At 56.0% G+C, this 12,987-nt stretch overlaps 1 protein-coding gene across 2 annotated transcripts in view; it reads right to left on the bottom strand.

Moving 5' to 3' along the window:
• HSPA12B (heat shock protein family A (Hsp70) member 12B) overlaps positions 1–12,987 on the bottom strand; it is a 55,889-nt gene that overhangs the window by 15,043 nt on the left and 27,859 nt on the right. For both annotated transcript variants that reach the window (XM_067533524.1, XM_067533525.1), the window contains exons 9-10: positions 10,375–10,546; positions 1,769–1,855 (exon numbers count right to left, since the gene is read on the bottom strand). In XM_067533524.1, the coding sequence (XP_067389625.1) occupies positions 1,769–1,855; positions 10,375–10,546 (259 nt within the window). The remainder of the gene's footprint in view (positions 1–1,768; positions 1,856–10,374; positions 10,547–12,987) is intronic.

Raw genomic sequence — 12,987 nt, 5'->3', positions numbered from 1 at the left:
CTCCCATTACAGACATTGCCAGGCGCCGGGGCTGAGTGTCCTGGGACTGGGGGGCTGCCGGACTGCACCAGAGACATGCATTCACCCCAGACTGATTTCCACTCGCGCCCCACATTCTGCAATGGGCCCCGGGGCAGCAGCGCCGGCAGAGGAGAGCGAGGCGGGGCCAGCCCTCTGGACCAAGGCCAGAAGCGGGATATTTCCCTTACTAATTACAGCACAAAACCGGCTCCTGGCCTGGGGCTGGCACCAGCTGGATTTATTTAGCTGCTGCTTCAGACCAGCTTTGTGTGGGCGGCTGGAGAGAGCCAGGGGCAGCGAGGGGGGGTGTGGGGGGGTTCTTTTTAGTGTCTGGTGGGCGCTGGCAGCGCTCTCCCTCCTGGGAAGGGGAAGTGTCTCCTGCCGGCTCTCCTTGTCCACCTGCCCCAGCCAGCAAGGGGGGGGCGGGGGGCTGGGGAGCAGCTGTTTTTCTATAGAAATAGGGCAGCTTCCTGCCTCCTGCAGGGTTTCCTGAATCTTGCTCTGCAGCATGTGCGCTGGCCAGTGCGGGAGACGGCATCTTGTAGCGCGCTGGGTCCGTTCCCCTGGGGAAGGGGCTGAAGGGCAGGGGTCTCTGCTTCTCCGTGGGGCAGGCAGAGCCTGCACAGCGGCCAGGCAAGCTTCCCTCAGGGGATGTCTATGGAGCAACGGCTGGCCCGGGCCATGTTTCATTGCTCTGCTGCCTTCCGGGCTCGGGCCGGGATTCTACACAGCAGTGAAACAGCCCCGCGCCCCGGCTCAGCCGGCGCAGGCCAGCCACGGGTGTCGCATGGCTGTGTAGACACCGCACCCAGACACCCTCCCATTTACAGCTGAGCCCTGCGCCGGACAGCCCTGCTCCAGGGTGACAGAGGAGTGCGGCCTTCATGGGCCACGGAGATCTGACCTTCGTCATGTGTCTGCAGGACCCCAGTCGCCCACTGGGGACGTTCCTGGGGGGGGGGGGTATAACTCTCCAGCGCCCCCCACTGGCTGCGCAGTGACACCCTGGGGGGACCCCACTGCAGCGCGCTCACACGGGGTACGGCAAAGCGCCCCGCAGAACTCTCCCAGCGCCGTGGGATGTCCTGGAGAGTCACACCCAGGCTTGCCGGGCACTGACGTCCTGTGTAGACGAGCCCCCCTCCCCCTGGGTGTCACGCCCCTGGCTTCGCACCCAGAACTGGGGAAGAGTCTGGGCCAGGCCGTACCGGCCATCTCGCTTTGCGCTGTCTTTCCTTGGGGCCAGGCTGACGGACGGCTTCCTCCGTGTAGAGCGCTGGGCGTGGGGAGGCAGGAGGGTCTGGTGGTCGGGAGGCTGGCCTGGGACTTGGGAGATTTGAGTTCAATTCGCTCCTCTGCCACAGACTCCCTGTGTGACCTGGGGCCAGTCACTTAGCTTCTCTGTGCCTCAGTTTCCTATTGGGGATAATAGCACAGCCCTGCCTCGCAGGGGTATGGGGGGGTAACTACAGTAAAGACTGGGAGAAACTCAGATACGACACAGGATGGGGGCCCTGTAAGTATCTTTGTCAGGGAGATGGCAGTGGGTAAACAGCGTGGTTCAATCCCAAGGGGGGGGTGCTCTTTGGGGCTGTGGTTGGCCCTGTGAGCAGGGGGGGAGGCCCCACTCCTGGGGGTCTTGGATGCGGATGATGCTGTATCCCGTCCCCTGCAGCCTTCGGCTCATAACAGTGGGACCCCCCCCCCCCCCCGCCTTCCCCTTTCGCAAGCAAACGGCCCCTCCTACCTGCCTGCATTTCGGACCACAGCTCGCCTACCCCCGACTCCACCAGGAAGGTCCTGCTGTGCCGGGAACGCCGGAGCTGCTCTCTGGCTGCCAGGAGAAAGCAAAGAGCAAAGGCGTGAGAGGGACACGCGGCTTCGGGCCAGGCTGGCTGCGTGGAGGTCTAACCTTGACCGACCTTCAAACACCCTCCCCGTGCCACGCCGGGGACAACGGCCCCAGGTGCAACGCTCGGCAGCCGCAGAACACCAAGCTCCTGCCCCCGGCGGTTCTCGCAGACCCTAGCCTCAGCACCGCTGCTTCGCCTGGCTTCAGAACTCAGCACCTCTCTGGATAGGGCCTGCTCCTGCTCCCCCCGGAGTCCGTGGTACAACTCCTGGCGACTCCCAAAGCAGGATTGGGCCCTTACCAATGAACGCGGGGCCCAGTGGCTGTGCTGGGTCTGAGAGCTCAGTGGCGTCAGACCCGGAGAGCAGGCGGTGCTGTGTGTGTGTGAACCCTAAGGCTGGAATAATGGGGGGGCTGGGGGCTGGGATTGAGGGGCATCAGCAGGGCTGTGGGAGAGATTTCCCTACCTCTTGCCTGCATCGTGCCTGCCCCTAATCGGTTCTTCTCCACTTTCATTTTTATGGCCTTAAAACCACTCTGAAATGGCCAGATTAAAATCCTGCACCAATGAGACGTTGTGCTTGAAATCAAAGCTGCCCTCCACAGGCGTCACCCAGATCTTGGAGCCACTACTGCACGATCAGGCAGGCCGTGGCGACACGGCTGGTGCCCATGTGTCTGGGAGTGGAGTTCCTGGCCCGTCGGGCTGGACTAGGAGGCAGCTCTTGGCTATCAAAGCTGCCCTCCACAGGCGTCACCCAGATCTTGGAGCCACTACTGCATGAACAGTCCAATTTGTCCACATCTTTCCTGAAACGTGGCACCCAGAACTGAATACAATACTCCAGTTGAGGCCTTATCAGTGCAGAATACAGCAGAAAAAATTACTTCTCATGTCTTGCTTACAACACTCCTGCTAATGCATCCCAGAATGAGGTTTGCTTTTTTAGCACCAGTGTTACACTGTTGACTCCTATTTAGCTTGTGATCCGCTATGACCCCCAGATCCCTTTCTGTGGAACTCCTTCCTAGGCAGTCATTGCCCATTGTGTATGTCTGCAACTGATTGTTCTTCCTATGTGGAGTATTTTGCATTTGTTCTTATTGAATTTCATCCTATTTACTTCAGAGCATTTCTCCAGTTTGTCCAGATCGTTTTGAATTTGAATCTTAGCCTCCAACGCATTTGCAGCCCCTCCCAGCTTGGTAACACCCGCAAACCTTGTAAGTGTGCTCTGTGCCATTATCTAAATCCTTGATGAAGATATGGAGCAGAACCAGACCCAGAACTGATCCCCGTGGGACCCCACTTGATATGCCCTTGACTGTGAACCACTGATAACTACTCTCTGGGAACGGTTTTCCAACCAGGTATGCACCCAGCTTATAGTAACTCCAGCTAGGGTGTATTTCCCTGGTTTGTGGATGAGAAGCTCATGTGAGACAGTATCAAAAGCCTTACTAAAGTCAAGATATAACATCTACCACTTCTCCCCATCCACAAGGCTTGTTACCCTGCCAAAGAAAGCTAGCAGGTTGGTCTGACATGATTTGTTCTTGACAAATGCCTGCTGACTGTTACTTATCACCTTATTATCTCCTAGGTGTTTGCAAATTGATAGCTTAATTATTTGCTCCATTATCTTTCCAGGTACTGAAGTTAAACTGACTGGTCTGTAATTCCCCGGCTTGTCCTTATTTCCCTTTTCGGAGATGGGCACTATATATATTTGCCCTTTTACAGTCCTCAGGAATCTCTCCCGTCTTCCATGACTTTTCAAGATAATCACTAATGGCTCCGAGATCTCCTCAGTCAGCTCCTGAGTATTCTAGGATGTATTTCATCAGGCCCTGGTGACTGGAAGACATCTAACTCATCTATATACTTTTTAACATATTCTTTCCCTATTTTAGCGGCAGATCCTAGCTCATTTTCCACTGGCATTCACTATGTCAGAGGTCCGATCGCTATGAACCATTTCGGTGAATACCTTGCAATGCACAGGGCAACTCCCTGAGTTGGCGTTTGTCCAGGGCATAGGGATGAACGCCCCCACTGGCATGCACAGAGCAATCAGAGCTCCTCTCTTCCCCTCACCTCTCCCCGGGAAACTCTCATTTGGCAGGGGCAGGGAGGAAAAGCAAAGATGCCAGATAAGAAGCATGGACTGGGCAAGATGTGTTTGGTCAAAGAGGACAGGAAGGGCGGGGGGATGTTTGGAGAGGGTGGGGCTACCCGGGGCTCTATTTTCTGCTCGTTGGGATGTGCTTTTCAGCGTTAGCTCATCAGATTTTGCCCAAGGATGCAACAACAACAAGAAGCATGTTGCTAAGCGTTCCCGCCCCACCAAAAATCTCTCTCTGTAAAACGTAGACACAGAACACAGGAGCGAGAGGAAAATCAGGGTAGTTTCTTAGGACAGACCTTCCAACTCTAATCTTCTACAGAAATATTACCGTAGACTCTAGTGCAAAATGAGCCGGGTATAAGCAACATTGCCTTCTGCCGGAGAGAGCCAGAGTTGCTTAGCTGGGTGTCAGATCCTCTACACTTAGCAGAGAGTCTCCTTTGGCTGAAGTAACTTTAGCGAGGGCTTTCAGGCCAAGGAATCCGGGTTCTGTCCTTGCTATTGCTAGGAAGTCATTAGCTGCCATGGTGTCAACTCTGAAGCTCCCAGGGAGTCAGGAATTAGCTCTAACGTTTCGGGGCGTGGCTGTCCCTGAAACACAGGTTCGACGAGGGAATTGAAATGGATCGAGAGCTCCCTGGCTCTGAGTTTAGTGAGAGGAAAGACAAAATAAAAGGCAAGGAACAAGAGGAAGAGGGGCAAAAACAAGCACGTGGAGGGAAACTGCCAGGCAGAGACTCTTTGAAGGGAATGAACCAAGCAGAAGGAAGACAACAGCTGGGAGAATAGATGGGCTGGAGGTTGTACAACAAGCGGGAAACCCGTGTGGTTAAGACACGAAACTGGCCAGCGGAGCTCTGCCACTGACTTGTTGTGTGACCTTGGCCACTGTTCCGTGCCTCAGTTTCCCCACTGGTAGAAGGAGAACAAATCTAGCTGTTTAGATGGCCACCATGACTATATCCTCTTACAGGCATTAACAGATAGGTAAGGACTATTGTTCCCATTGTACAGCTAAGACCACCACCTGGCTTTTATCTAGCGCTTTCCATCAGTAGATCTCAAAGGAGGGCAGTATCACTTATCCCCATTTTACAGACAAGGCGCCTAAGCCCCGAGAGATGAAGTGACTTGCCCAAGGTCATACAGGGAGCCTGGGGCAGAGCCAAGAATCAAATCTAGGCTGACACGCACAGCACGTGGGGTCCCTCATGCCGACATGGGCCAGTGTCCTGTGGGCTGAGCTAGCCCCGTGGACCCACCCCCCGACGCTGCTAAGCCTTTAGCCATGCGGAGGGCACTCGTTGAACTTTTACGACGGGTGGCCCAGATCCTCAAAGGTATTTAGGCACCTAACTCCCATTGAAAGCTGTGCCGCTGAGCCAGTTCATGTGGCAGCGTTGGATGGGATGCTTCCCTGAGGCTGCAGGACCCAGACAGAACCTGCGGTTCTCACGGCCTCAGAGGTCCCGTGCTGCCTGGTGACCCCAGACGGGCCTGGCCTGGCCAAAGCACTCCTGGAACGGAGGGCTGCCTCCACACAGCTGGCGGAAATGTGGCTCTCTCAGAGCAAAGAGGACGGCCTCTGTTTACCCACAGAGAAGATACAGCAGGTCAGCGGCAGGGCAGGCTCCCTTCCTCACATGCCTGACACAGAGGGGCGGCCTCTAGGAGTGGGCCCTGGTCAGCCCTTGGCCTCTCTGCTGGGACTGCCAGCAAGGCGGCCTGTTTGCACTGTAGACGCTTCGCCCATGGGCCCCGGGCTGAGACCGGCCAGCTCATTCCACAGCAGAGCCCCAATGGCTCTGTGACGCACACATCCAGCATGCATTCCTTGGCAGGTGATGAGAGAGGCCACGCGGGATGCAGGGCAGAAGGGGGTGCTTTCCAGGTGTTCTCTGCTTTCCCGAAGCTGCACTAGGGGAAGGAAGGGGGGCCCAGATTGCAGAGCTCAGTGCGATTCACGACCTCAGTGTCTGGCCCTACCACCATTCCCAATGACAGACCAAATTCTGTTCTCAGCTACACGGGACTGCAATGGAGTCAGGGCTGGATTCTGTTCCCAGTTAATCTGGGGTAAATCCAGAGTTACTCACTGACCGCAAAGGGGTTAGAGCCAGATTCTAATTGGTATCACTCTAGTGTAAATCCAGACTCACCCCAATGACCTCAGCGTGTCTCTCTGATAGCGGCGTGCCGGCGTGACCAGAGATTTACACTGATGTCTGTGATCAGATCTGGCCAACTGGACCTGAAAGGCACGGCACGCCCCAGCTTGCTAGGAGTTCAAACTCGTGGCTCTGTCTCTGAACAACCAGAAAGCCGCCCAGACTGCCAACTGGGCCAGGCAGGAACATGAAATAGACAGCGTAACCTAGATAAACTCCCGAAGGAAGGGGTGTGAGGGAGTCATTCACAGACACAGCCCTGAAATCAGCCAGAACATTTTGCGTTTTCTGTGACCAGCCAGGGCCAAATTCTGCTCTCCCTTCCGCCTGTGTAAATGCACAGCCAAGACGGGCGAGGCGCTCTGGATTTACATGCAGGACCCGGCCCCAGCCGTCAGACAGGAACTCAGCGGTGGGATTTCTGTAAGCAGAGCACCCGTAATGCAGGCCAGATGGGGCTGCCTTCCCCCTCTTGGGCTGAAACTATGAGGATTATTTTTTGTTTTTATATGGGAACCCTCTGACCTGGCCTCAGCTAACTCAGGAAACAGGGCTGGTTCCATGGCTAATTTCCCAGAGGGGCCGCTCGCTGCTTTGGAAGAGACACCCTTCCCGGCAGCCACAGGGGGCTCCAAAAGCTTTTGCCTTTCAAACAAACACACACATCACACACACACACATCACACACACACCAGGGCCTCGTTGTTTCCTGAGCTAAGTCCCTCTGATGCCAGGGAGATAAGGATCTGGGATGGAGGGTCTCTGGGGCTAGCGGGGGAGAGATGAGAAAGGGCAGAAACCTTAAAGCAACACTTGCGCGTGAAGGGCAACAGACTGGGCCGTGGTTTATGAACAAAGGGCTGATCCTCAGCGCCATTCAGGATCAGGCCTGTTGTGCCATGGGAATGGGGTTTCGGCAAAAGGTCCTAACCCCTTCTTGCCCCCCCGCAGCTTTCAAGCTTCTCATCTTCCTCCTCAAAGCCCTTCGCAGCGCTGCCTGGCCCGGCTCCCTCACTTTTCACGCACACAATGATGCCACCTCTAGCTCCTGCTCCTCCCACAAGCACAACTGCGTTTTCCACCACCCCAGTGAACCAACGGCTCTGGCCCCTTTCTGCAGGCAGGGCCGCGGTAACAACTCAGCCAGACAGGGAGGCGAGGCTGGGGCCCCTGGGGCAGAGAGGGTTTAGTTCTGGACACTAGGGGACACCTATATACTCATGCACACTCCCCCCGCGTGTATATCCACATAGCCATGTGCCACACAGACACATAACAGACTCGTGCACACGTACGCACACACACGCAAATGATTCATAGCCACCACGTGTTCATTACACGCATTCCCTGTGTCTGCCCTTTGGCTGTAAATGCTTCAGGGCCTACCTCGGTGTTTGTACAGCACCTAACACAAACTAGGTCTTGATCTCAATTGGGGTCTCTAGGTGCTCAAAGCGATGAGAATAATGAGGCATCTCCCATTAACTGAGGTCAGAGCCAAGCTGGGGGGATTCTCTCTCTAGCAGGTCCCATGCATGGTCAGATGTAACATCCAGAATTATCATCACTTATTATTTGTCTGGTGCTGGCAATTCATAGATTATTATAGAGTATGAAGCCAGAAGGGACCTTCCTTTTGGTACACTGAACAGATCGAGTTTCTCACTATAAGGCAAGTTTTCTAATCCATTAATCATTCTCGTGGATCTTCTCTGAACCTCCTCCAATTTATCAACAGCCCTTCTTGAATTGTGGGCACCAGAACTGGACACAGGATTCCAGCAGCAGTCGCATCTCTGCCAAATACAGAGGTAACAATCTCTCTACTCCTGCTTACTAGTCTCTGTTTATGCACCAAAGGATCATATTAGCCCTTTCAGCCAAAGCATTGTGCTAGGAGCTCACATTCCGCTAATTATCTGCCATGACCCCCAGATCTTTTTCAGAGTCACTGCTTCCCAGGATAGATCCCACATCCGGGAAGCATGGCCTACCTTCTTCTTTCCTACATGTATGACTTTACACATGGACATATTAAAACACATACTATTTCCTTGTTCCCAGTTTACCATCATTTTGCCTGTAATTGATGTCAAGCTGACAGGCCTATAATTACTCAGGTTATCTGCTCACCCTGTTAAAATACTGGCACAACATTAGCTTTCTTCCAGTTCTCTGGAAATTCCCCAGTGTTTCAAGATTAATTGAAAATCAGCATTAATGGCCCAGCAAGCTCCTTGGCCAACTCTTTTAAAACTCTTGGACACAAGTTATTTGGACCTGCTGGTTTTAAAATACCTAACTTTAATAGCTGCTGTTTAAAATCCTCCTGGGTTACTGTTAGAATGAAAAGTATTTCCTCCTCCCCCTCCTCCTCCTCAGATGACATGATGTGTCTGGCATTGTATAAGCCACAAAATGACACAGTGGAAAGAGCTGGCAGTCAGAGGGGCACAGAGAAGAGTGCCTTGGGAAAGCCGTGGGTGGAGAGAACTTAGGTGGTAGAAGCGAGTCTTTAGCAGGGATTTGAATGGGGATGGGGTTTTGCTTTGGAGATCTGGAACGGGTCCTGGCGTAGAAGCAGCAGGGAGACAGGACTGCAAGGAAGAGAGGAACAGACCTCCACAGCTGGCGATGCTGGTGGGGCGAGGGAGGTGATAAGAGCCAGGAGCCCAGGCATTGGCCGGAATGAGGCTGTGCAGGGATTCGGAGGAAGGGGCAAGGGATGCATCGTGGAAGCAGGAGCCGGTGCAGGGGAGTGATGGGGTCGGATCCACAGGCAGGGAAGATCTTTTCGGGGGCCACATTGTGGGCTGACTAGAAAGAGGGCAGCAGCATCAGAGCTGGGCCTAGGTCGCTGAGTGAAAGAGGCTCTGTGGCTCAAGACGGCGCCACTGTTCCCTCTCAGGATGGGGGCGACTGGACTACACAGAAGAGCCCCTGACGTCCCCGTGCTAGGAGCTGAGCCAGCGCCTGTGCTATCCCCGGCTACACAGCGATGCTCAGCTCGCTAGTGGCAGCAGAGCTGGTGTGCATCTGTGCATCCGGGCTGGGAAGCCAGGCGCGCCCCCAGCTGCAGTGTAAACGGACCCTCGCACCCCAGGACAGAGCTTCAGCGTCAGTAGGTGGGCCTGAATGCATCCATTCCTGGAGCGGAGGCTGGCGGCCAGTAGCTCCCATTCCCATCTAGCCAAGTGGCTCCACGTGCTCTTTTCACCCCCGTCACCTCAGATCATAGCGCTTGGGCAGGGGGACGACAGAGCCAGCGGCTGCGCTGTGACCCAGCGACAGGATCTGGGAGAGTTTCCCTGGTCCCAGGCCAAAGGCCCTCAGAATGGAGAGGGGCTGGAAGGCGAGGTCGGGGTACAATTGCACGGACAGTCCAGCCAGAGCCGCCTGTCTGCGAGCACGGCGGGACGCCTGCTGGTTCAGGCTTGCTGGCCACGCGCTGCAACGGAGCAAACCCGGAGGCCATCCCTGCTTCTGCCTGTGACATCCGCAGGCCATGCCCCTGCCCACGTCAGGGGGATTGGCTGGCCTGGGACGATGCTCTAGGACGTCGCCCAAAGAGCCTTGCTGAGACAGTCCAGAGGAAACAGCCCAGGAGGGGGCAGCGGCTTCTGAGGCTCTGTGCGGCGCTGGGAACCACCACTCTTTTATTAGCTGCAGTTTGTTCTCTTAATAATCCCAAATGAGAGGCGCGTGGTAACGGGAACTGAAACCGCTGCTGCCCGACACAGCCCGGCCTGAGAACCGGCGGGCGCCAGCGGAGATGGGATGGTCCCAGTGCCGTGATTCACGCACGCACGAGGGAGCCTGACGGCTGCAATATCAGCAGGCACCCGGCAAGTGCCTCAGACTGCTCCCCTGGCACCCCGAATCCTGACCTGTTATGCCAGGGGTGCCCCCCATAGCACTGCCAAAGCACCTGACTCCTGGACAGCTGAGACCCCTGCTGTTCCAGTCCTGGGACCCTGCCAGAGCTCTGCTATTCCACCCAGTTTAGCCTCCACCCGGACCTGCAGCACCCTGCTAGTTGCAGCTGGGGGCCTTTCTTGAGCAGAGGTGGCCAGCTGTGCTGCATTTTACATCACAGCCGCATAATCTGTAGGGGTCGGGGTTGGGGTGGGGGCCCCCCCCCACCCCACGGCCCAGCTGTACCCCGATCCCCAGCCGACGTGTCCGTAGCTGAGCAGTCGCTTACCCTGCCTGAAGCTGGAGTCAATGGAGAGCTCTGGGGCCAGGCCGTTGGCTAGATGCTTGCAGCTCAGGTCAATCAGCTGATTGAGGCGGAGCTTCCTGCAATAGATGGAGGCGGCTTCTGGCTCCAGCGCGATCAACAGCTGCTCTGGGTTTGCAGGGGAAACCAAGCCGGCCTACGGAGCAAGGGCAGGCAAGGGAGAGAGTCAGCACAAGGGGGTTACGAAGGCAGGCAATGGGACAGAGTCAGCACAAGGGGGTCAGGCTGCAGGCTCCATGTGACGCCAGAGATGATCGACTTGGTTTATCTGGCCCACCGGTGTTCCATGCTCACCGCAGGGCTCTGTCCTGTGGCATCAGTGTGTTCTCTCAGGTGGTGAACTACACGGCAGCTCTGATGGCACCTGGACTCAGGCTATGAATCAAAGTGCTCCATTACCCCTCCTGCTTTCCCAGGGTTGTGCCCCTTTCCTGCCCTCCCCCCCATGGGCCCCAGGGCAGCTGGTGCTCTTCCATCCCTCTTTGATTTCATACCCTATCATTGACCTGTGGAACTCACTGCTGCAGAACAGGCTTGAGGACGAAGCAAATAAGTTGGTGCATTTTCTAAAAATAAAAGGATTAGCCACTGCTAGGAATAAGGTCTGCATCTGGAATGGCACTATTCAGGACACGATAATCCTCATGCCTGCGCGAGTTGTCAGCTGCAGTCAGGAGCTAACTTCCCCATGGGGCACTGTTGTGAAACCCACCGCTTCAGTGCGGGTGTTAAATGTTCCTCCCTAGTAGCTGGTCTGCCAGAGAGGGTAAGAGACTACTGCTGCGTCCAGCTAATGGAAGTACTCCTTTAACTCAAACACTAGAGACCCATGCTGTAAGGGACATGGAAACCACCAGACTAAACCGGTCCAGGATCCATCTGTCCCAGTCTCCTGTCTCTTATGGGCAAGACTCGCTGCTTCAGAGGAAGGAGCAAGAACCCCACAGCAGGCAGATGTGGGGCAATCCACCCCCCAGGAGGGCCTCATTCTAATCCCCAGCAACAGCCCCCGGGGTGGGGGCTACAAAAGAAGTTGCCCTATGGGGTTTTACTGCAGCCCCTGACATTGGTTGCTTGAGGAGACACGATTCTGGGCTACTGGAACCGTTGGGGTGTTGCCGTGAGAAGATCCCTCTGGACAGGGCGCTGGGTGGTTGCCGTCGGGCAGGTCCCACGACCAGCTGCTGGGGAGTGCCGTGGGGCCAGTCCTGGGGTCTGACTTCCTGCCATTCCCCGGTCTGTGACAGAGAGGGGCCAGGAACTGCCAAGACAGGCAAAGACGACTTGAATAGCCGGCGTCGTTCATCCTGACCCTGCTGCTTTCTGGATGCCAGCCTGGCGGGCCCAGCACCGCTTTATTCAGCCTCAATTATATCCTGCTGCAGCCAGCTAATAAACCACAGGGACTTCCAGCCCCTAATCCCCTGCGGTCTGTCGCTCCCTCCTGCCCACAGCTCCCCTTCCTCCCTTTCCTCTCCCTCCAGGAGTACTTCTCCTCCGGCCCCACCTCTGGCCTTCACTTCCTTTGTGGATGCGGTGGTGAAACAATACAGCCAGGGGCGGGGCAGAGCCCATCTGTGGCGAGGGGACTGTTTGTTCTGGCCTCGGCGCAGACCCACGTTCTCCTCCCGCTCGCCGGGAGCCAAGAGATGCTCAGCTGAAGCAGCAGTTTGGGAACGAGCCACAAGCAGCTCGGCGGGCCCTGGGATCAAATCCTCCCCAAGCCCCTGAAGTGGCATTATCTTCTGTGGGGGGAAGGAAGGTGCTGAAATCGCTAGCCCCTGGCTTTGTGTGTCAGTACCAAATCAATGTCCCAGCTCTGTGCGGGGGTGCTGGGTTGTCTTTTGGAAGAGCTGGGAAATCAAGGCCCTTAAAGAGACCAATAAAAGAGAGTTCTTAGTCTCAGCCCCTGGCCCGAGTCCCTTCTGCTTCCCTAGATTGCTCCAACCGGTTCAGCTGGTGTCCTTCGTCCACTGGACTAAGCTGCCGTGCAGCACTGCGGTGCGTTGCCATGTTCCGCCCCAGAAGTGGCTGCACCAGCCCCGCAGAACGTCTGTAGATCAGCCTGCGAGGTGACCAAGGCGCCAGCAGGACCATCATAACGGATCCGATTTACTCGATCGATTGCTGGGGAGGGGTTAATGGGACGCCTGTTCTAGGTTTAGTTCAGCTCCAGCAAAAATGCCCGTGTGTTCATCAGCAGGAGCTGGTGCCCCCACTCCGCTGCACATCAGGGTCCCTGAAAAACAAATGCTCCACCCGCCCTACTACCATCGATGGGTCCATCTACTCGGCAGCTGGGCGCGGGTAGCCAGACACGCTGGCTCTGCTCAAGCGAGCATGCTAACAGCAGCAGCGCGGCAGGGCTGGCAGCTCCGGCGAGCTGCCTGAGTGTGTAGCGAGTGGGTCGGATGAGCTTGGAGTCAGGCGCCAGCACTGCCGTAGCCACACTGCTATTTTTAGCACTCTTGTTTGCGCACGTGTTTGTCTACCCGCGCAGGACGGAACCCTCCCAGCTGCTATGTAGGTGTTCCCGTTAGGGCACGCAGCCTTTCATCCATGGGTCAGCCCAGGCCC

The sequence above is a fragment of the Emydura macquarii genome, unplaced genomic scaffold (genome assembly GCF_026122565.2).
Source record: "Emydura macquarii macquarii isolate MOO-44397 ecotype Brisbane River unplaced genomic scaffold, CSIRO-AGI_Emac_v2 contig_3345, whole genome shotgun sequence".
Classification (NCBI taxonomy): Eukaryota; Metazoa; Chordata; order Testudines; family Chelidae; genus Emydura; species Emydura macquarii.
The sequence above is the reverse complement of the archived record's forward strand: the minus strand, read 5'-3'. Positions and strand labels throughout refer to the sequence as shown.